Raw genomic sequence first — 24,063 nt, forward strand, 5'->3', positions numbered from 1 at the left:
CTCCACTAGATCAGAAAAAATTGCAAACATGCAACACTGAAAGGTAGCTGGTGCATTATATATTCCAAATGACATTTTCCTATACGCAAAAACACCAAAGGGACAAGTAAAAGCTGTTTTCTCTTGGTCTTCCGGATCCACAAAAATCTGATTGTAACCTGAGTAACCATCCAGAAAACAATAATAAGCTTGCCCTGCTAACCTTTCAAGCATTTGATCCATGAAAGGCAATGGGTAGTGATCTTTTCTTGTGGCTTGGTTTAACTTCCTGTAGTCTATACACATCCTCCACCCAGTTACAGTACGAGTGGGAATCAATTTGTTCTTCTCATTATAAATCACAGTCATACCTCCTTTCTTAGGCACGACCTAAACATGACTAACCCAAGCACTGTCAGAAATAGGATAAATCATACCAGCCTCAAGTAGCTTGGTCATCTCTTTTCTCACCACCTCTTTCTCAAGTAGTGTGTGCATACAATAAGACAGACTAATCCCTTTCAAAGTCCAACCAATAGCACCTTCATTGGCTTTTATCACTTGAATCAATTTATCCTCTTGCTCTTTTGAAAGCTGGCTACTGATTATGATTGGCTTCCCACCATTTTCTTCTAAGAAGACATACTTTAATTGTGGTGGCAATTGTTTCAATTCCAGCTTCACTGTCTGATCTTTTTCTTCCATCTTCAATTCTTCCTTTGACTGAACATTGGTTGATGAGCTTTCACCTTTATTCAATGCATCAACCACATCCTGGACTTCCTTATCTATGACTTTATCCAACTCTTCATCAAACATAAACAAAGCTTTCTCCAATGGTGAGACATTCTTGAAATTGCTTTGAGTTTCCAGATACACGTCATCTAATACATCAATTCTGAAACAATCTTTATTGCCCTTGGGAAACTTCATTACTTCAAAGACATTGAAATTCACCTCTTCATCTTGAACTCTCACATTCAGCTTTCCATCATCCATGTCTATGATAACCTGATCTGTTTTCATAAAAGGTCTGCCTAGAATCAAAGGAACTTCCACATCCTCCTCCATGTCCATGACTACAAAATCAACAGGAAACATGAACTTATCAACCTTCACTATCATATCTTCCACTATACCATGTGGAAGCTTGATTGATCTGTTTGCCAATTGCAAGGTCATTCTTGTAGGTCTTACTTCCACTTCTCCTATCTTCTTCAGCATGGATAAAGGCATCAAATTAATACTGGCTCCAAGGTCTAACAGTGCCTTACCCACTGATAAATTACCAATTGACACTAGGAGAGTGAAACTGCCAGGATCTCTGGACTTCTGACGTAGAGTCTTCTGTATAATAGCACTGCATCCTACCTCGAGCTCCACAGTCTCTTCTTCAAGGACTTTTCTCTTCTTAGTTAACAATTCCTTCATGAACCTAGCATAAGTGGGCATTTGCTCCATGGCTTCAGTGAAGGGAATATTAATCTGGAGCTTCTTTATGATATCTAAAAATGTCAGGAACTGTCTTTCTTTTTCTTTCTTAGAAGGAACATGAGGGTAAGGTAAGTTTCTTACAGGAACAGTTGAAATGACTTCCTTGCCCTTCTTTTTCTTGTTCTCCTTTTCCTCTCCATTTTTTTCTTTTATTTTCTCACTATCTACACTCTCATTTTTATTTCTTTCCTCTTCATTCTTCTCAATCTCTTCCTCAACCTCCCTTAATTCAACATTTTCTTTCTTTTCATTGTTCTCACTCACTCCAACATATCCACCAACTACCTTCCCACTTCTTGTTGTTATTGCTTGGCAACGCTCCTTGGGGTTGGTCTTGGTGTTGGCTGAAAATGGGCCTCCAGACATGTCAGCTAATTATTTAGCTAGCTGACCCACCTGTACTTCCAAATTCTTGATGGAAGCCTCAGTATTTTTCTGGTTGTTCATAGACACCTGCATGAACTGGTTTAGAGTCTCCTCCAATTTACTGGTTCTTTCATGCATACAGGGATACACAGGCTGTTGTTGCTGTGGTTGTTGTGGTGGTGGCCTATTGGATGGTCCAACTTCATTCCTTCATCCATATCCTTGGTTGTTGTTGTTTCTCCAACCTTGATTCCCCTGCATGTAATTGTTAGTATTATAATTACGGGAATTAAAATTACCTCCTTTCTGTTGGTTGCCCACATAGTTGACCTCTTCTTCATTTGAGTTCTCAGAACAGTGACCATTGGGATGTTCTCCCCCACAAAAATCACATTTTAAAGAAACATTTGATTGAGCTGGGGAAGAAGCAATAACATGAAGCTGCTATGGTATTTTGGCCATCTGCTTAGTCAGTGCTTCAATCTGTTGAGATAGCAGCTTGTTCTAAGCAAGGATTGCATCACTTGTACTTAGATCAAGAACTGCTCTTTTACGAGATTGGTGTCTTCCATGCTCTGCTTGGTGATCAGAAGATGCCAAAGATTCTAAAATTTGGGTAGCTTTTTCTAGGCTCACAGTCATCATGGTGCCACCAACTGCTGCATCCAATAACATCTTCACCTCAGGCTTGATTTCCATTAACAAAGAAGTTAAGTTGAGCTATATCCTCAAACCCATGGTTAGGACATTTTCTAAGCAATAACTTAAATCTCTCCCAAGCTTCACAAAATGGCTCATCAGCACCTTGCCTGAAAGTTGTGATTTTTGATTTGGCCTTAATATACTTGGATGATGGATAGAATCTATTCACAAACTTATTTTCCACATCACCCCAGCTTGTCAAACTTTGATTAGGGTGAGATTGTAACCAAACTTTAGCTTTTCCTGTTAGAGAAAATGGAAACAACCTCAAGTATACAGCTTCCTCATCACCTTCAGGTATTCCCATTGTTCCACATAGCTCATAGAAATTTGACAGGTGTGAGTATGGGTCTTCATGATCTAGGCCAGCGAATTGTTGTGAGCTAACCAAAGTAAGGAAGGCAAGCTTCATCTCCATAGCTCTAGAAGTATTTGGAGCTGCAATACTGGAGAAATGCCCAGAACCATGTTGTTGTGCGTAATCACCTAGGGTCCTTCTTGGAGGTCTGGCTGGTCCATGTCCACCATTATGAGTTCCTATTCCCTCTTCAGCCATCTCTGATTCAAGGAATGGTTGATTTGATGAAGTAGAAGAACTCGGAAGATCTTGCTGTTGTTTTTGGAGTCTCTCTAACTGTCTAAGCCTTCTTGTCCTACTGTTGTTCCTCCTTGCCGTTCTTTCAATTTTAGGGTCAAAATGTAATTTCTCGGCTAGAGTTTTCTCTCGCATACAATTTCAAGAAGTCTGCACAGCAAGGTAAGTCCACAAAACACAATAAGACAAATGTATCTATATATTATAAATATTCACAAAATGAATTATTTACACAATTACAAAATCACAAGAACAAGAATTACTAAATTGCACCAAATCCCCGACAACGGCGCCAGAAACTTGATGAGGTTTTTTGCGAACTCTCCACTTAGGAAGCAGACCAAGTTTTGTTGTAGAAATACGGTATCGTCCTCAGGGATTTGAGAGTTCAATAATTCCTACTCTAATGATTAATAAAAGAGACGTTGATGAGATTGGTATTGAACTAATGTGAAGTAAAATTGAAACGATTGTGTGAAAATTATAAGAACAATTATATGAAACAAGGATTGGACCCAGGAGCACTTGCTAACTCTCAAATTTTCTTAAAATAAATATGATTTCAATTTCATTACCTCCACGTTCATTTAGTAATCCAACAAGATTCCTCAAAGTCGAATCCTAAAGTGATTAATCTAAAACATGATTCCTCTATGTTTGAGACTAACACTTTGCATTAAGAACAATGACTTGAACACAAGTGACTAACCATATCAAGTCTATCCCTAGAACAAGAGATGGTTAGTTGCAAGATATAGTTCGGATTTTCAAAAATGTTTTCCAACAGGATTCAAAAACCAAAGATTCATACAACGGTTGATCAAGCTGATATAAGCATTAAAAGTAGAATCAAGCACAAGAAATGAAAATGAAATGCATATAAAGATTCAAGAAATAGAGGAGTTAGTAGTTACACTAGGACCAATCCTCAATGGGTTCAGCCACACATGGCCATTACAAGATAAGAGAAGTGAAAGAAGAGATTACAAAGTAGAAAATGAAGAAAAGAGGTTGATCTTCGTTCCCAAAGGATCCAACTTCCAAGTCTTCGTTCCTACCCTATTTTCTCCTCTTCGCGTGCTCTAAATCTTGCTTTATCTCTGTTTTCGTGATATCCCCCTATTTTCTTAGATTTCCCTTTTTATATGAGCTTTTAAAACAGGGGAAAAATGATTTTTCCTCCCACAGCTACAGCTGTAAATCCACAGCTATGGCTGTGGAGAGTCCTTCAAGGTGAAGTAACCTCCAACGCTGCAGTTACAGATCCACAACCATAGCTGTGGCAAATCCTTCATGGTGAAGTAAGTCCCAGCACTGCAGCGGTGAAACCATAGCTATGGCTGTGAGTTTCTAAAACTTTTATTGAGTCCTAGGTGCCCCATGGCTTTAACTGTGAGTTCATAGCTTTAGCTTCAAGTCTCTGGACCCTTAAATTTGCAATCCAGATTTCCACAGCTATAGCTGCAGAATCACAACTATAACTGCAATTTTCTGACCTCCTAATTCCTTCCCAGATTTCCACAGCTCGAGCTCCAAATCTACAGCTATGGTTGTGGATCTCTACCTTCTCAAATTTTCTGCACAAATAGAGGAAATTCATTAAGATTTTGCTACTACTCTTCTACCTTTTTAGTATAACTTGATTCTTCCAATTTAGGAGGTAAAATAACATATATAAATATCTACAATTACCAAAAAGAGTACCAAAAGTTGAGTGTAAATAAAGAATAAAAGACACTCAACAGACATAAATTATTAAATAATTTTCAAATTTTTTAAAACTTTGCAAACTTGATTTATGCATCAAGAACTTTTAATTCAACGGTTGAATCATTAAAATTTGATGTAAAATACAAGTTATTGAGTAGATTTAGTCTATTTTATACATATTGTTTATTTCATAAATATCTATCTGCACACATGTAAAGGTTATTTATTACAACTTTTGTTCCTTTATAATAGTTTTACACAAATCAAAAAACATAATAAAGTTTTCTAATTTTCATAAAATAATCTCCATATTTCTTATTATACTCTCTTTCATTTTTACTTCATAACAATTATATATCAGTTGTCATACATAAATTAATTAAAAATTAAAAAATATAAAAATATAATTAATATTATTGTCTTAAAATTTACAAATATAAATAAATAAAAACAAAATCTTACTATAAATCGAATAGATAAAGAAAAAGAGAGTGAGAATAGTACATATCTTAAACAAAATAGCCTAGTCGACAATAGAAAATAGTTTAGGCTCATGATATATACACCTCTTTTTTTATAAGTACACCTCCTTTATTTTTTTTAAATAATATAATATTTGTAGTTTTTTTAAAAAAATTTCCCCTAATTTTATACCTCCAACTCATCTTTTTCACACACTTTTTTTTTTCTTTCAATTTTCACATGCATCATTTCGTCTTTTTTCAATTTCTCGCCTATTTTAGCTGGTAGTTTTAACTCTCTTGATTTTTACATTATTCTTTTTTCTCCTAACCTCTTTCACTTTTTCATATATACCCACACCGTAAAAATGGTACGCGACAACATTGTAAGTATGTGTGACTTCCTCGACAATTTTTTACCGAATTAGACACATTTTTTTCTTCCAATACTTCCTCTCCTTTTACCCCTTCAAAAACCTTAATACTAAGTTTAATGTTATGAATAAAAATATTTTCACTATTCCAGAGTACTGTGCAGGATAGTGAAATTAGTGTTCTAGAAAGATCTTTCTATTGTGTTTTTTTTTTTTTTACATATTTTCGAAAAGTACTTTCCGAAATAATATGTAAAAAAATACAATCAAAATTGTTAAGAAAGCCACACACACCTATAATATTGTTGAAAAGTAGTTCTACATTTTGAATGTGTGTGAAACTAAAAGCGGGAGAGGGGAAGAGAATAATGCAAAACTAAAAAAAATAAAATTAGCTATCAAAATAAGTGGGATGAAGGAAAGGTAAAGGATGCATGTGAAAATTGAAAAAAGGAGGAAAGATGTGTAAAAAAAGTATTAAATTAAATTTTGTGGGTGTAAAATTAAAAAATTTTATAAATTAAAAATTCAAAATATTTAAAAAAATTTAATTATTTTTTAAAAAAAGTAGGTATAATTTAAGAAAAAAAGAGGTATATATATCGTGAACCAATAGTTTATTGGTTCATGATATATACACCTTCTTTTTTCTATAAGTACACCTCCTTTTAAAAAAAATTAAAATTTTAAAATATTCTAAATTTTTTGTTTAAAATTTTTTAATTTTACATCCACAACATTTAATTTAGTACTTTTTTTTCACATATCTTTCCTTATTTTTTCAATTTTTACATGCACCCCCTTATTTTTCCTTCACCCCACCTATTTTGGTAGCATGTGAAAATTGAAAGAGAAAAAAAAAGTGTGAATAAGAAGAAAAAAGTAGCAAATTGAAAGTTGAAAGTGAAAAAATAAATTTTTTTAAAAAAATTATAATATTTTATATTTTTTTTTAAAAGAAAGAGGTGTTCTTATAAAAAAAAAAATGTATATATAGCCTAGTTTATTTGAAGATGGCGATGAGTTACCGCTAAGTCCGGAAATAATATTGGGCCGTTTAATAAGCCCATCTTCATAACTGAAGCGGGATCCTGGTTTCGTTGGTGCCCCAGTTTCAGTGTGTGCAGTGGGAGAAAGCTAGCAAGCTGGGGTTTAGGGTTTAGTGAACATGACCAAGTTCAGGAAACTCGGTCGACCCACCGGTCACCGAATGTCCATGCTCAGGTTACTTCATGATTTCAGTTTCATTCCTCTTTATGCAAATTAAGATGCTGAATCGTCGCTTCCCATTTCTTTAGAACCATGGTCTCGCAGTTGGTGAAGCACGAGCGCATCGAAACTACTGTCGCCAAGGTACGGATCAAAGCGGCGTCGTTTACCACTCTCACTCTCTCAATTTCGGAATTTTTATTTTATAATTTGGTCGCAGGCGAAAGAGATCAGAAGACTCGCGGATAATATGGTGCAGCTTGGAAAGGAGGTTTGTATGCGTCTCTTTATGATTCTAATGTGGTTCATGTTTTTGTAGCTTCTTTTGATTTGTGTAATTGTGTTTGTTCCGAGATGAATTTTATTGAGGGGTTGAAATTGTTTTAGGGATCCCAATGTGCTGCGAGACGTGCTGCTAGTTTTGTGCGAGGAGATGACGTCCTTCACAAGCTCTTTACAGAGCTGGCTTATCGCTATAAGTAAGTAATAAACATGATTCCATTTTGATTGCTGTATGTGACAGTAAGATGTAACACTGACCAGAGATTATGTTATGCAGGGATAGAGCTGGGGGATATACCAGATTGCTTCGAACCCGAATCCGAGTCGGTGATGCTGCACCAATGGCCTATATCGAGTGAGTACATTGCTACTTTCTTTTTGATAGTCTAGTTTTAGACTCATTTTTTTAGGTTCTGTTATTTGGATAATCTGCTTGATTTCACTTAAGTGATTTTTTTCTCATAGTTCTTGATGTTGCCTGCCTGCGTAATATATTTTTTGTTGTCAGAGTTTAATTTTCAAATCTTCAAGGTTGCTTAAATTGAGGTTGAAATTGAAACTTTTGGTAAAAATAATTATGTGCTTTGATACAGGTTTATTGACAGAGAGAATGAGCTTAGGCAGTCAAAACCACCAACTCCTCAACCACAACAGAGAGCACCCCTTGATCCCTGGACACGTTCTCGTCTCAGCAGGCAATTTGCACCTCCTAAAGAGGAAAAATCTGGATCTGATTTGTGAATTATTCAAATGTAATGCCGATACTCTGTTTTCCCCGCATGGTGTGAGATATCTGAATTTTGGTCTTATTGACATATGGTTTGAAAAAATATAACTATTCTATGCTTATTACTAGAGGAGACTGTTCATTGCTAGGTAAAAATTAATTTGACTGAACCTGTAACTGATAAAGTAAAAGAAAAATTTCATAACACCATTATCTCTATGAGTTTTGATAGAGTTTGATTATTTTGTTTTAATTGGAACTTTGATAGTTTTATTTTAATCCCAGTAAGAGAATGAAATTCAGCCTAGCGAGGGGAAAAAAGTTAAATGAATTGACTTGTACTTGATTCGAGAACTTATGAAATTCTGATCCTTCCTCATTTGGTATCTATAGCCTAAATCAATAACTTAATGCGCAACCTTGTAATGTGATCAATGCGTGGAGGCACTACCAAGTTCAGTCAAACTGTCAAAGTTGCTGATCGTTCCACAGGAGCAATATGAAATATTTAAGGGATATTTAACAAGCAATATGGGAGGGATACTTAACACACTGATGAATTCAATATTGGATAGTTTTTAGTGAGAGAATTTTCAATATATTCTGAGATAGCGGACGAATAAACCATTGACTTGTTCAAGAATGAGAGAGAAAGGATGTGTTACCTTATGTAGTAAGTTTCACTAGATACAGTATTTGGCTATTTGCTCAATGTACATTAAGACATATTGAAGAAAACTAGTGCAATACACATTGTAGTTTTGATATACTTTTTGAAAATTTACGAGATGCATTGGATGTTATAGATGTGTACAAATTCCATCTTCATGGTTACTGGATAATAGTCCTAGCCTTTGGAAGATTGTTCGGGAGAGCTAGAGTCTTGTCTGAAGATTAAAATTTATTAAAAATAAACTTGACAACAAATTTGAGGCTTTGGTGTATGCTCTCTTTATTTATTGAACCAATTAGTAATGGATGACCAAGAAAAGTCTCTCTGTTTTGAGGCTTCCAAGCTCGTGGAGACATTGCTAAAAGATTTATGCACTATTAAGCAATGCTAAGGCTGTTCTAATGGTATAAGCAAACAGTATCAAGCCTTAATAAGTGTTTGGCACATTGAAGTGGATGGAAATTGCCTGACTCACTCTGTTCCACCAATAAGATTTTGCCATATCCATGAAAAATTCAGGTGACTTGTTTCCATTCATAGTCCCAATTTTGTATCTCTCTTTTGCTCCCTCGCCCTCTCCAACTCTCCCCTGTTGTGCATCACTGCACTAGCCGGTTGCACAACTACACTGTCCCTGCTGTCTAATTCGACAACTCTATCGACCCCTTTTGCGTTGCACACAATATTATATGAAACGCTGTCACAGAGGACTGCATCTCACACAAGGTGTCCATGTTGTGGAGGAGGTGATGGATGAGGGGAGGTCGTGGGCGTGGGTGGATAAGGTGGTGGTGGTGTTGAGTATCTTGGCGATTGTGGAGGAAGGTGAGAGGAGCAAAATTGGGATTGTGAATGGAAACAAGTCACGTGAATTTTTAATTTATGTGGATAGAGTGTGACAAGTGATTTCTATCCAATTGAAGTGATAATAAGTCAAATATAGTTGATGTTTTTTGTCCCAATGCAACCATATAAGCATATCCTTTTCTTAGGACTTAGATATGACCTGATAGGATATTCATTCAACCTCACCTCTTGTCTCCCACACCTTCAAGTTTCCCTATTATCATGGCCATTGCCTTTGATTTTGACCACCACTGCCAGTGTTTTCTCATTAAATTTTGTTTCCTTGTTAATCTGATGTCATCAGGGAATTCATACATTTCCACATTCCTTGACCTGACTGGCAGTTTTAAGGTTCATTTTGTAAACTTCTGCAAGTCTGTTTACATCAGTTGAAATTTCCTTTGATTGAGGAAATAAAGAAAGGTGTGGTGAAATGAGACGGATTTATAAAGCCATATACTGGACTGTTTAATAGGTCATGTATAACTTTATTTTTTTATAAAGCCATATACTGGACTGTTTAATAGTATTCTTTCCCTCGTAAATGGCTCTATTTACTATCTGTATAGTGAATCTACGGTCTGTACGTAAATAGTGTTCAACTGAGTGATCATTTCACTCGAGTATTTTTTACCCACAATCAGTGTCAAATATTTCCTCCTAAAATCTCTAGTAATGACCAACCTCTTGTATTAGTCCTTTTATACTATTAGGCTTTATATTGCCTCTTATTGCTGGGCATTATGCCCAACTGCATTTTGTCCTTTTAGTCAATTCCTGTCATGGAGCTACTATAGGGTTACAGGTCCAGCCATTTTTGCTTTGAACAAAATCATGTATCTCCAAAATTTGGATTTTAAACTTGAAGTTTGAAAATGGTGTGAGACCCGTGGCTTGTTTTCTCATTTCTCCCTCTCAACTCTCAAACTCTCGCTCCCTTCTTCTCTTTTTGCTTGCTTTGCTCCCATTTTCCTTGTGGTGACATTGGTTTGAAGGTGCTGATTCTTAGAGTTTGGACTTGCTGAGGTGTAGACGTTCCTTTTCTTCTCTTCCCCGTTCAAGCTCTTCTTCAATCTTCTTCTCCGTTTCTTCTTCCCGGAGCTCGGATTCTCGCACCAAGGTAAGGGAAGCTAGTTTTGGCTGTGTCGATTGTTGGGAGTGAGCTATAAACTCACTTGATGGCTGATTATTGCGGATTGATGGCTGAGATTGCTGAAAATGGAGTTTAAGGGTTTTCGGGGTTTTGGAAGAAAATTCGGGTTTTCTTTGTTTGATGATTTCATGTGTACAAAGATGGTATTTTTGAACTCTTTGATGAAAATGTGACATTTTGGCTGGTTTGCATGTGCTTGGGAAGTTGATTTTGTGCAGGTTTTGGCAAAATTTTTGAAGTTTGTGAGTTGCTGCTGGGTATCACGCCAGGCGCAGTTCTTCGCACCGGGCGCATAACCACCAAAGGGCTCCATTGGGCAAGCCCGCTAGGCGCAATGGTGTATGCATCGAGAGAGCTTGAGAGTGTGAGCCTCTGGATGGCCCACGCCGGGTGTGGCTTGGACCGCGCCGGGCGCGATATCAGTGTGTAATATGTTTTTGGATTTTCTGATGTCGTGCCTGGCGTGACCATGTCTCGCCGGGTGTGGGTACTCATTGGAAGTCTCTGTCAAGGGGCGCCGGGCGCAATTGGTATTGTGTCGGGCGTGAGACTTTGGGGTGGTCTCTGTCCTCCTTGCGCTGAGCGCGGGTTTGGGTGCCGGGTGCATGAGACTCCTCAGAGTCTCTGGCTAGGTTTGCGCTAGGCGCAATTGGTTTTGTGCTAGGCGCGTTTGAGCCTTGGGCTCTCTGGATGGTCTACGCCGGGCGCGAGTACTCTTGCGTCGGGCGCGCTGGTCCCTGGTGCCCTCTAGTTGTGCCACGCTGGGCGCGACCATGAGTGCGCTGGGCGTGGGTGTTATGGTTACATATGTGATGTTAAATGATGATTAAGGTTGAATTATGCTAAAATTGTTGTTAGATGATAATGCTGAATTATGATATTGCTGTGCTGTGAGCTGTTTAAGCTGTGTTGTTTATTATTGAGCTGTGTCGCATGCTGATATATGATGAATTGTTGTGCTGTGCTGCATGCTGATATAAACTGTTGTAGGCCGTAAGGCTGAGCTGTTGTAGGCCGTAAGGCTGAGCTGTTGTAAGCCGTAAGGTTGAGCTGTTGTAGGCTGTAAGACTGAGTTGTTGTAGGCCGTAAGGCTGAGCTGTTGTAGGAGATCTCCGAGCTGATATGCGTGACGACGCATTGTGTGTTTACTGTTGTTATTGCTGAATGATGTATGCTGTGATATACTATATGCTGATATTGCTGAACTAGATGATATGTTGTTAGATATAGCTGACTATAATTATTGTAGTTATATGTTTATATGCTGATTCTTTTCACTAGCTTACCCTTTGTTATTTCCATGTGGTTTGGACTGCGATGATCATACGTTGTATGGGAGCAGAGCAGGGTTAGGTTGGTGTCAAGAGGCAGGTCTGCAGCTGGCAAATGGAGTTCTTGTTAAAGACATTTTGATAAAGAAGGTTTTGGCTATAATCCTTATTGGAAAAAAAGACATGCTAGATTTCTCTTTTTTTGCTTGAAAAGCTTGAAAATGGTTCAGCCCGTAGAGCTCGTTTGACGCATATCCAGAGACGGAGGTAGCCTTCATTGATGGATAATATACTAGTTATTCTTTTGATGTTTTGTTGTTTTTGGGACACTAGTTTGGCTACCTTGGACTGTATTTTTACTCTGATTTATTCAGGCCCCAGATTAGACCTTGTGTATATATTGTAGTTGCTTATATATATATATGCACACTCTTTTCTGTGTGGTGTTGTGGTGTTGAACTGTGTGTGGCGGCCAGGCGGGTCGTTACAAATGGGACGTAAAAGTAGAGAATTGGTGAAAGGTTAAGTTTTAATCTTCGCTTTGAGCATTCGAAAAGATGGAAAATCAAACGAGATTCAATTCTCTTTCTTATTACACTTGAAATTCAAAAGGAATAGAAATATTTGTAAATTGTCTCCAATCCATTTATAATTTTTTAAAGCTTAACATGAATGTGTGAATAAAACTTGTTAAACTTTTTTTGTTTAGCATAAAATTTATTAGAAATGGATTGACCAAAATCTAGCCTAAGAGAGGAGGATTACTTTAGTCTTATTGTAGGGATTGCTTTGGCCAGATATGAGACATCTTAACACACCCATCATACTTAAGATCAAACATTTGGAATGGGAAGTTTCCATGACTAAATATTTATTTGTAAAGCTTGCATGACTAAATATTTAATAGTGATCTAACATTAAAATTGGACAGACCTTAACACTATATTAGAAATGGACCGGGCTTAACTAAACTCTAAACACTAAGTAGGTACCGGAGGATTAATCCATGTCGATGGTATCTTAACAAAATCTATACTTGATTTACTGGCTTTACATTTGCATCAAAAGAATACCTGATTTTCATATGAAATTATAAGTGAAATAGATTAGTATGGATGGAGTGTGCCTCTTAATTATGACAATATGCATTGATTTATCCTCTGAAAAAATTGAAAATATATTATTTTCATCCCTTTACTTTCGTATATACCAAGTATAGAACTTGAATATACAACAATTGACTGTCCTGCAGTCAATTATATCCACATGAAATGCTGGAATTTTGAGCCAGTGGTTTCTGTCTGTAAAGCTTCTTTAGGATTAGCTAGTTTTTCTTGTTTTCTGCTCATGTTTCGTTTGATTGATGTTTCTCATGTGAGTCATATCTCCTTTTTCCTTGTTTTTGGGAGGATTTGGGATAGATAGTCTTCTTTGGGATAGACAGTCATGTTCGTATGCCCTTGCATACTTATGGTATTACGTGTAGCTTCTTTAATTCTTTGTTTAATAAAGTTTCCAATTCTTTCTAATGGGCAAGAAATGAAGAAGACAAGGTTTTGAAGTGGTCCCTTTCTCCTCTGCACTAGCAATGCCAAAACTCAACATTTTCCCCACAACTAAAAGCAAATGGATAGAACTAGGATGCGCAAAATCTGCTTCGTCATGATCCACAATACAAGCGTGCAAGAACATAACCTTTACATTGCTTTGCTTGCAATACAGTATACGTACTGCCTCACGTCTCCATATTCCTTTCATTTTCCTTATCTCATATCATATGTATAGAGTATAAAGAATTCTATATTGGTCAATGGGTCAATATATTTGTTTCTTTATCGTAATTGTAATGCATGGGATGTTGTACCAGGCATACGTAGCGATGGGTGCAAGGCTTCCTTATTACTATAGCAAGTCTTTCCCATGCTTTAAGGTACAAGCCTGTTTGGTTGTAATACTGCCACGTGTTCTGCCTTGGCCACTAACATATAATTTGAATTGTTTTCCCTTTTTTGTTAAATCATTGCGGGTGATGCTATCAATAATTGTTTAAAACATTGAATTAGCTACTTACCCTTCCCAACAATTTTACCTAGCAATTTTTTTTTCTAACCCTTCAAAAGGGTGTGGAACTAGGGGAAAAGAAAGATATGGAAATAAAAGAGAAAAAAAGGGAGAGAAAAAAAAATGAGATGTTATATTTGATGTTATTAGAAAAGAAAGAATGAGTGAAAAATAAATGTAAGAGGCCCTTTAGAGAACCGGATATATAAGTAGTCATTTTAAATCTAAAGGTGAGTCACACTGAGAACTTTTTGTAAGGTAAAGTTTAGTTTTTTTTTTTTTTTTTGTGTGTGTGTGTGTAATAATGAAAAAGTTGACAGATAAGTCATTCACTGCCATTTTTAAGAACCAAGTATGTATGAAATATATATTTTTAAAAATTTCTTAAATTGTATGTCTCGAGTGCAAAGACTAAGACACGTAAAAGTAAAACAAATCTGGAGGCAGGAGGGAACAGAGGAGGTCAACTGGTGCAATGTTCCTTTTCAGATTAATAAGAAATATTTTTTATTTCAGTTTATTAACCTTTTCATTGCAGTTTTGACGACTTTTGGTAGTGCCAAGACCATGGTTTGGTGAAATAGTCTATAAAAGGACACTCAAACGAATGTCATCAATTTGAAGAATATTTTTTATTATAATTGCTTTATAAGAATGAAAATAAAGCAAAAATAATAAACACGTGTCATGTGTAGTTGTCTTGGCAGCTGATTAGGTGTTTGATGTTGCCATCCAGTTTCTTCAAATGCAGATGAACTTCATTAGCATGAAACATTAAGAGAATTTTTTAACAATGATAAGAGTGTTTACCTACTAAGGATATGCAATTAACTTAAGGCATTTTTGGAAATAAGAGAAAATTAGGGAGAGAATTTAAACCCTGTAGAACAATTGAAAGCCTTTAGCTAGGGATGGATATAAAAGTAAAAGCGTTAATGATGTATTTGGATGAGGAATTTTACAAATTCAAGAAATTTTAAATTCTTGATATTTGAATTACTTTGATTTCAATATCTATCATTCTTAAAATATTTTGTTGGATAAGTCGATTCAAATTTCTCAAATTTTAAATTGTTGGGTTGGATATGATAATTCGATTCCACCATGGTAAAATTGCTTTTAAAAATAATTTATATGTTGAGATTTTTAAATTAAATTTTATAAAAATAAATATTAGCTAATTTTTAAATATTTATAATAATTTTAAAAATTAATATTAGATAATATTTAATAATTTTAAAAATATTTTTGAATATTAAATAATTAAAAACATGAAGAGATAAAAGATAAGATAAAATATATAAGTGAAATAAGAAGAAAAAAAATACGAGAAATTTCAAATTCTTACTTTTTTGGGAGAATTTGAAATTCTACTATTTCAAGAAATTTTACAAATGCTTGAATTTCAAATTCTTTATAAATTTTCCATCCAAACAAGGTACTTCACCTCAAAAAATTTAAAATTCTTCAAATAAATGAATTACTCCATTTAAATTCTCCATTCAAACACACTATAAAAGTCTTCGTTTGTTAAAGGCATTTCCCTATAATGGTAGAAAATAGGAACATGTGGTCACCTTTACTCTCAATCCAATGAACAATTGTTTTCATTAACCTAATCCCTTTCAAGTAGCAACAACTCTCACTAAAGCGACAATTATTCTTTATAGTAAATGCTTTTAATAACAAAAAAAAAACGATTTAATCTGGACCAATGATAAGTCAAAAGATAATGTAATAGTAAACTCACCTTCTCTTTTCACGGAAATAGCAAGAATAAATTAAGGGGACTACGTGTTTGCATATTAGGCACCTTAATCATTAAACTGCTATTAGTTTGGATGAATAATTTTGAGAAATTTTAATTACTTTTTGTACTTGAAAGGAGTAAAAGATATCTTAGAAGCCATTGCAAATTAAGACCATGCATACTTTGCTGACTATTTACTATTTAGTTCCACAGCCAATTAGGTCAATGGCATTGTTATGTCTCTTTTGTATTATAGTGGCTTGTCAACTAGAAATTAATTGTTGATAGCTTATAAAATAATAGTTGATATTAATTACGTACAAGGAGTGTCAATGTTTCCATCTCTATGCTTGATATTATTTTCATTTTAAATTTATATAAAATTTTATATTTTATTTTTTAGTAAAAGAACATTTACAAATTAATCTTTATCTTAATGTTATAACAGTTATTAAATTTAGTCTCTTTTAATATTTCTTTTTAACATATATTACACTTCACTTTGGTTTCTAAATGAAAAATATTTTATATTTGATGTTTATATGGACATCTCTCTCTCTCCTTTTTTTTTTTCCTTAGTGTTTATATAAGGGATTAAATATATTTTTAATCAATGTAAATAGGTAAATGGTCAATTTTAAGAAAAATAAACTATTTCCTTTTGATATCTCATTTATGAAAATGTGTTGAATGTAGTTCTTGTCCTTCACTAAACATAATCTCTTTTTGATCTTTTGTTTATATATAAATGAGTGATAAAAAGAAAAAGAAAAAGAGACAGTATATAATACTTAAGTAATTTCGGCAAACAGTTTTTTATAAATACAAAAGGATTTTTATATTTTGTAGGAATTATAATAAAAGAAATGTTGAGTGTAAGACTAAGTTATTAACTTAATTATGGTAAAAGTTTTTTCTGGTCCAATGAAAGTGGAAAAAAAAATAAAAAAAGAAAAGAAGTTGAGATTGGGCAGAGTTGGTGAGTACCAAAAACTAGAATGAAACTGAAAGATGAAGGAAAAAATATTCTGGAGGACGTTACTCCGTCTATATTGACTCAAACGCCCCAACAATGCCATCATCAACTCTTTCTCTCTATTCTATTCTTCACAAGCTCTCACATCTCTCTTTCTCTCTTTGTGCTTCTCAACAACAACATTGCCTATATCTTCTTGGTTCATGCGTTTTGGTAAATAACAACGTTTAATTTGGTCTTCTCACAATTCTTATGTTTTTGCCTGCTGGACTAAATTTACCATGTACTATGTAGCTACTTCTTGTCTTTTCCTACTTTAATTTGACACTTCTATGATTCTATCAACTTCTTTTTCCAAAATACACTGAAAACCAATCCTGATATTGCAACTTCAAGATGAGAAACACCTTAATCTGATATTAAAGTTGTTTGTTGGTTTAGATGTTTCATTGCATGCCCCTGTAGCTGAATAGTTAATAATATGAGAGGAACAATGGGTACTTCTCCTCATGCCGTTGAAGCTCGACACCGTTTGCCAGCATCCATGTGAGTTTATTTCTTCTTCCCTGCTTTTCACCCTTTCTCTTGTTGGATCACAAGATCAGGTGTTTTTCTTTCAACATAAAGCAATTCCCCACTAGCTTCAATGGTTGCTAGTCCAAATGATCATGTTTCCTGCTGGGACCGATTATCATAATTCTTAAAACATGGATTTTAACCCTATCTCAACTCTAAAGATTCACTTGTGAAGTAAGTTATTCTAACTATTCAATCCATGTAAGATCTCTATCAATGTAACGAGATGAAAAGTCTAATTTAATGTTTTTCAAAAATTTAATTTAAATATATTTACAACGATTAACAAGTTGTTAGTTCGAGTAATACTAAATTTAGTCTCTTTAAATTATTAGCAATAGTAAACTTATATTATAGTGATGATAGATAGATATACCTTCAGTTTAATTAAATTATTAGTATATATTTAAAAATATTATATTTTATAGTTCTTAATTTTATATGTTAATTTCATGGATGATCATTTTTTATATTTATATTTTTTTCTTTATGTGTATAATAATGATGATTATTATTTTTTTTTAAAAATTATTCTCACTAACTTAAGCTAATCTATTAAAGCTTCTTCCTGAATTATGGTTTGCAAGCTGTCATTAAAACTTTTTTATTATTGCCACAGCAATGTGTTATTAAAAGGCAATGCAGTTGTTTTCCATAGCCTTTTAAATAGGTTTACATTTCACCTTATAACTAGGACCCATCTTTATATTATATGATGTTCTGTTCAAGGATAAAAAGCTATATCTCTTTTGTCTTCCTTTCTCGTAGGATTTCTTTTTGGTGAATCTTTCATCGGATTTTTTTTTTTCTGTTTTAATTCGATTTCGACTAGGTTAGGACTTAGGAAGCACACATGCTTCAAATTAGACACTTGACTAAATACTTCAATCTTCGTTGTTATATTTCTTGAGTTTTTATATCAACGCGAATAAAATATTAGAATAATTTGAAAAAAAGTATTGTTTTAACTAATGCTTGCTTAAAAATATTAAGGATTTGTTAAGTTTGAGAAAGGGATTTTTTTTTATTTTTTTATTTTTACTTATAATTATGAAAATGACGACACTTTAAATGTTTTCGCCATTTTCTGATTACCTATTAACACGTGAAACAAATTTGTAAAAGGTGACGGATTACCTATTTTAATAAAAACAATTATAAAAAGCTCGCCTTATTTTAAATTTGAATTTAAAATTATGTGACCTGTTTATAATTATTATTCAAATAGGAAATGAAAACAAAATTTTAGTTTTTAAAGCCAAATAGGTTTAATTTGCTTCTCTCTTTTAATTAAATATACGTATTTTATATATATCTAAGCTTAATTTATGTTAATTTTGTACGATGTACCATAATTGTGTTATATCTTATAATTTATAAAATTTGTTAGATTTTTTTGTTGTTGCCATTCTTATATTATATCATGATGTCTAGTATCTATATATGTTTCCTAGTAACCAAGGTAAAATTGGAACAAAGACCTAATTGAAAGAAACTGCGTGCTACATAACTTAATTCTATCATCATGCATGCACCTAGTTGGATTTGAAGTATTTCGTAACGCTGTCAAATCCTTTTCAAAACAACTGGAAGGACCTGCGTAGAGTTAACATTTTGTGCGATCCGTACACCCTTCATATTTTTTGGAAATGACAATGACATTTTATCTCTAAATATTTCATATTTACGGTCGAAGAAACCTAACTAGGTGGCAACCACTTCCATATTTTTCTCCCTCGAAAATTTCATGCTTTCGTGCAAAATGTATATAGCCAAGGATTTAGCTTTATCTGCGTTATCAGGTCTGTATCAACAGTGAGTCACGTAGGGAGCAATATTCCTACGACGGACCAACTATATATTTTAGGTTAATTACTGTTATTATTAAATAAACACAAGAATGTTGCTTAAACAAACTATCCTTGATCAACACGCTATGATTTCATTCGAGTTAATTACATTAAAATTTCTTGCAAATGATTCGATTCTATACAATTGGTAACAAGAGAAAGTGCAACAATCAGTTTTACACTTGAAACTTGGAGGGTTTTTGCATATTTTAAAATTATGGGGTCCCATGTGAGTTTAAAATAGATAGAGTAGCAAGAATCATAATTCATAATTGTTTAACATGCTCACTACTTTATTGAATTGTGTCTGTGAACCTTTGATTGCACACACACACCACACACATAGTGTATGAGTACATTTGCTGTATTTTTAGTTTCTGGTATGAGTTCATACTCTAGAATCAGAAGTTATGAGATGTTTCAATCCGTCAATGCCTTTTGAGTTCCTTAAACCACATCTGTAGGCCCAATAATGAATCAGTTATGCTTGCGTAGAGCTTAAGAAATTGTGATTATAAGATTTGGAACAGAATGATTACTGTATGAGACTGATCAATATTCTTTTTAGATTTTACTTGATCTTAATTAGGTGAAAAATTGTATCTATTTCCTAAACATAAAAGAGGTGTATAAATTAATCGTGACGGTGATTCCTCTTGTGGCCCTTAGTTTTAAGAGGATTTTGGTATATTATTTTATTTAGTCAATGAAATTATAATCAGTACGTGTGTTTTGTTGCCTCATTAGATCCAGTTTAAGTGGTCTTAATTTTTTTAATTTGTACTTTGGTCTCAAGGTCATAATTGCAGCTTTTTTAAAACATGGTATTGTTCTATCTGTGTATTCGACTGGTAATGAAGTTTATGATATGATATTCTTAAAAATATCATATAACATTACATTCTAATTGAACATCACCATTATATTTAAGTAACGAGAATACACGCAATTCATAATTTTATTGATTAAATAAATAAACAAAAAAGACATCAAAAACCTCTCAGTACCGGAGAAATCACCTAATTTAATTTAATTCATATACTAGACACCAATTTTTAAGTCCTTAGCATTAAAAAACTTCACATTTTGTTTGCTACATAAAAAATGTTTAAGGGTCAATTCCAACTGTTATTAACACTTTAAATAAATGTATATATAAAAAACACTTAACATAATGCTTAATTGTTTAATGTTTGTCCTAATACTTGAACTTTTAAACATTAACCAAAGTGTTGGGACTGATCCATTCATGTTCATGAAAAGACTAAAATGTATGTTTTTTTCTTCCTATAAAAACCAAATCCAAAATGTTAAAGTAAAAAGGCCAAATTTTTAATTGACTTATTAAAACCTGTAAACGTCGATGGACAAAGTTAACACAAAATTTTCCCATTCTAATAATATTAGAGTTGAGGCTAAGGTTGACTTGTCTATTAAGCCAATAAAACTCATATTTGCAATTGTTTCTTTTTTTCTTATATATAGTAAATTTGTTCTTGAATGATCACGTGGTACAGTGAAGATTTATACAAACGAAGACTGCCAAGAAGCAAAGCAAAAGATGCAGAGAAGCCTTTCCACTTATCAATCCAAGATAGGAGCTCAAGATGCAAGTTATCTTTCTTAAAACTTATCCTATTGATAACCATATGTGGCACTTTTGTAACACTACTCTACTCTCCCGAGGTTTACAACACCAACCATTTATCAACCTCTGGCTCTCGGTAACTATTACTATTACTCTACAATTGCACGTGCAACAGGGTTAATTTTATATCCTTTTTTTTAAAATAGAAATCATTAGATTATGGACAAAACTTAGGTGTAGTATTATAGATATGTTAGTGTTATTCTCTGGTTTTCACTTTTATAATATACATAAATGTATATTGCTGATGTAGTTTTAACCGGAGAACAGCATTAACAGTGTCGTGTCATAGATATTGTATTTAAGTTTTGTCCTTAGTTTTATATTAAGGTTTGAGTGTATCTCCTAATTTTTCCAACAGGTGGATATGGGGTGGCTCGGATCCTCGTTACTTGTCCAATGTAGACACTGACTGGGATGACATATTGAAAATTACGGATAAGCTGGCAGGAAAAGATGAACTTCAAGGAATTGGGCTTGTAAATTTCAACAAGAGTGAACTAGCTCATTGGGAGAATCTTGTTCCTGATGCAACACATGTTGTTCTGCCCCTAGAATATGCTGCAAGAAATGTGACATGGGAATCCTTGTACCCTGAATGGATTGACGAGGAGGAAGAAACTGAAGTTCCTGTTTGTCCTTCTCTACCAAGTCTTAGATCCCCAGGAATAAGGCTTAACCTCATTGCTGTGAAGCTTCCTTGTAGGAATGGAGGGAATTGGTCTAGAGATGTTGCTCGTTTGCACCTGCAGCTTGCAGCTGCTGGCCTTGCAACCTCTTTCAAAGGCAACTACCCCGTTTATGTGCTTTTAGTTACCAACTGTTTTCCGATACCAAATCTGTTTACATGCAAAGAACTAGTTGGACGTGAAGGGAATGTGTGGCTATACAAACCAAACTTGAGTGTTTTGAGAGAAAAGGTCCAGCTTCCTGTAGGGTCTTGTGAACTTGCACTTCCTATGAGAGGCAAAGGTAAGTTATGCTCTCTTTCTGTCTCTCATTCTTGAGACAAAACATCATAATCATATGCCTTCAAAACTCAAAAGCATAGTTAAATTGTTCTATGTTTCACTAACAAGGTTCTTAAAACCAGACTGCAATCACGAACTTGACCACAATGTCAAGGTTTTGGCCTTTTGGGGTTCTCTGCAATCCCATTGCGACCGCATTAGCCACATTTTTTTGCAAATTCATGCAAGGTCAATGATCTTGACAAAACTGTGAATGTGACCACAATTTAAGACCTTATTCACCACCAAAACAATGACTTGTATACATTTACTTATACTTGTTATTTTGATGATTGCTGAAGACTCCCAAAGACAATAAACTTGAGGAACAAAGAAACTGGACATTTTCTTTCAGGCTTAAACATGCTACATTCTCATCCATGATCATGAAAATTAGAATGTCATATTTGCAATGTGATTGTTGCATGTGCTACTACTACTACTACTATCATGTTTTTGTCATTATATTTTTCTTATCATGAAGTTGAAACTAAAGAAATTGAATTAATTGGAAGCAGAGCTGGTTTACAATGGGAATGCTCCCAGAGAAGCCTATGCAACAATTCTGCATTCAGCTCATGTTTATGTTTGTGGAGCAATAGCTGCTGCACAAAGTATCCGCATGTCTGGATCAACTCGAGACCTAGTAATACTTGTTGATGAGACGATCAGCAGCTATCATAGAAGTGGTTTGGAAGCAGCAGGATGGAAGGTTAGAACCATACAAAGGATCAGAAACCCCAAAGCTGAAAAAGATGCTTACAATGAATGGAACTACAGCAAGTTCCGGCTATGGCAGTTGACAGATTATGACAAGATAATATTCATTGATGCAGATTTGCTCATTCTAAGAAACATAGATTTCCTATTTGGAATGCCAGAAATCACTGCCACAGGAAACAATGCTACTCTCTTTAACTCAGGTGTCATGGTGGTTGAGCCATCAAATTGCACATTCCAGCTCCTGATGGATCATATTAACGAGATTGAGTCCTACAATGGAGGGGACCAGGGATACCTGAATGAAATATTTACATGGTGGCACAGGATACCAAGACACATGAACTTCTTGAAGCATTTTTGGATTGGTGATGAGGAAGAGAAGAAACAAATGAAGACTATGTTATTTGGCGCGGATCCTCCAATTCTGTATGTCCTTCACTATCTAGGTGTGAAGCCATGGTTATGCTTCAGGGACTATGATTGCAACTGGAATGCTGATATCTTTCATGAGTTTGCAAGTGATGTTGCACATGCAAAGTGGTGGAAGGTGCATGATGCAATGCCTGAGCTTTTGCAGCAGTTTTGCCTGTTGAAGTCAAAGCAGAAGGCACAGTTGGAGTGGGATCGTAGGCAGGCTGAGATAGCAAACTACACCGATGGGCACTGGCGAATCAAAGTTAAAGATAGGCGCTTGAAGAAATGTATAGATAATTTGTGCAACTGGAAAAGCATGTTGCGGCACTGGGGAGAGACAAATTGGACTGATGATGAGTTCTATAATCCAACACCACCTTCCATTGTCACAGCATCCCTTTCTGCTTTATGAGTTCTCAGTTGCACTTTCTAATTTCCTCGCACATGTTGAAGTTTCCTAGTGATAGGGAATGGGGATGAAGGAAACATTTTTTCCTCATACATATTTTTTATGCATAAAAATGGTGTATTCTATGGTCAGATTCTGATCATATATTAATAGATGTCACCACAAATCAATTTTACAGGAATTTACCTGCATAAATCAATCAATAATGGTAATAGTGTAGACAATAGTTCTAAGCCGGATAGACAAACTTCTTGGTTACATGGTCATAAGATATGCATGAGTAACTTGCTTTCATGTTTGAAGACTACATGCACCAAAAAATCAAGGATAACTGTACCCAAAGCATGTGGCAAATGCATAGAGCGACAGCAACAAGACAGGTAGGAACTAGGTAGTAGGTAGAGTTAAAACTTAAAACCCATCCGGCAGACATTTGGACTTGAATTTAATCACACCGCTTGGACTCAAATAGAAATTAAACAATAAATGCTTTTGGGATTTGATTTAAGATTTGAAAACAAATGCAAACCAAAACCGTAAGGTATCCAAGTAAGGGCCTGGGTGGATCATTGTTAGCCACAATCTTTCATATGTGGAAGAAACTTTGTACTTACGATATTAACTAAAGAGATCTGGATAGCACATTTGTTTTGGCATGATATTACTCACACACAAACAGCTCACATTGGTATAATTTATACTATAGCTTCACTGAATTTTCTGTTAAATGATGTGTTTAGGACTGCTAACGTAGAGTCAAGTTGCTTAGTCAAATGTTTTAAATATTTACCGTTGTGTGGTGTC

General features: G+C 34.6%; 3 protein-coding genes and 1 non-coding gene across 4 annotated transcripts; 3 read left to right on the plus strand and 1 right to left on the minus strand.

Moving 5' to 3' along the window:
* Positions 1-369: 369 nt before the first annotated feature.
* LOC109789139 (uncharacterized) lies at positions 370-1,839 on the minus strand. The gene is made up of 2 exons (XM_020348025.2): positions 1,642-1,839; positions 370-1,518 (listed from the first exon to the last, which is right to left on the minus strand). Exons 1-2 carry the CDS (start codon positions 1,837-1,839, stop codon positions 370-372), a joined length of 1,347 nt encoding a protein of 448 aa, XP_020203614.2.
* Positions 1,840-2,570: 731 nt separating this feature from the next.
* LOC114915143 (small nucleolar RNA R71) lies at positions 2,571-2,676 on the plus strand. Its single transcript, XR_003803053.1, has one exon. It is a non-coding gene; the product is annotated as a small nucleolar RNA R71 (small nucleolar RNA).
* Positions 2,677-6,723: 4,047 nt separating this feature from the next.
* On the plus strand, positions 6,724-8,027 carry LOC109789147 (uncharacterized). The gene is made up of 6 exons (XM_020348035.3): positions 6,724-6,905; positions 6,980-7,034; positions 7,111-7,161; positions 7,278-7,369; positions 7,450-7,527; positions 7,766-8,027. Exons 1-6 carry the CDS (start codon positions 6,850-6,852, stop codon positions 7,911-7,913), a joined length of 480 nt encoding a protein of 159 aa, XP_020203624.1. The 5' UTR covers positions 6,724-6,849; the 3' UTR covers positions 7,914-8,027.
* Positions 8,028-16,653: 8,626 nt separating this feature from the next.
* LOC109789146 (UDP-glucuronate:xylan alpha-glucuronosyltransferase 1) lies at positions 16,654-23,440 on the plus strand. The gene is made up of 5 exons (XM_020348034.3): positions 16,654-16,842; positions 17,071-17,175; positions 20,573-20,779; positions 21,065-21,675; positions 22,232-23,440. Exons 2-5 carry the CDS (start codon positions 17,111-17,113, stop codon positions 23,260-23,262), a joined length of 1,914 nt encoding a protein of 637 aa, XP_020203623.1. The 5' UTR covers positions 16,654-16,842; positions 17,071-17,110; the 3' UTR covers positions 23,263-23,440.
* The last annotated feature ends 623 nt before the right edge of the window (positions 23,441-24,063 follow it).

This window comes from Cajanus cajan, chromosome 6, assembly GCF_000230855.2.
Source record: "Cajanus cajan strain Asha chromosome 6, NIPB_CcT2T_4, whole genome shotgun sequence".
In the NCBI taxonomy this organism is placed as follows: Eukaryota; Viridiplantae; Streptophyta; class Magnoliopsida; order Fabales; family Fabaceae; genus Cajanus; species Cajanus cajan.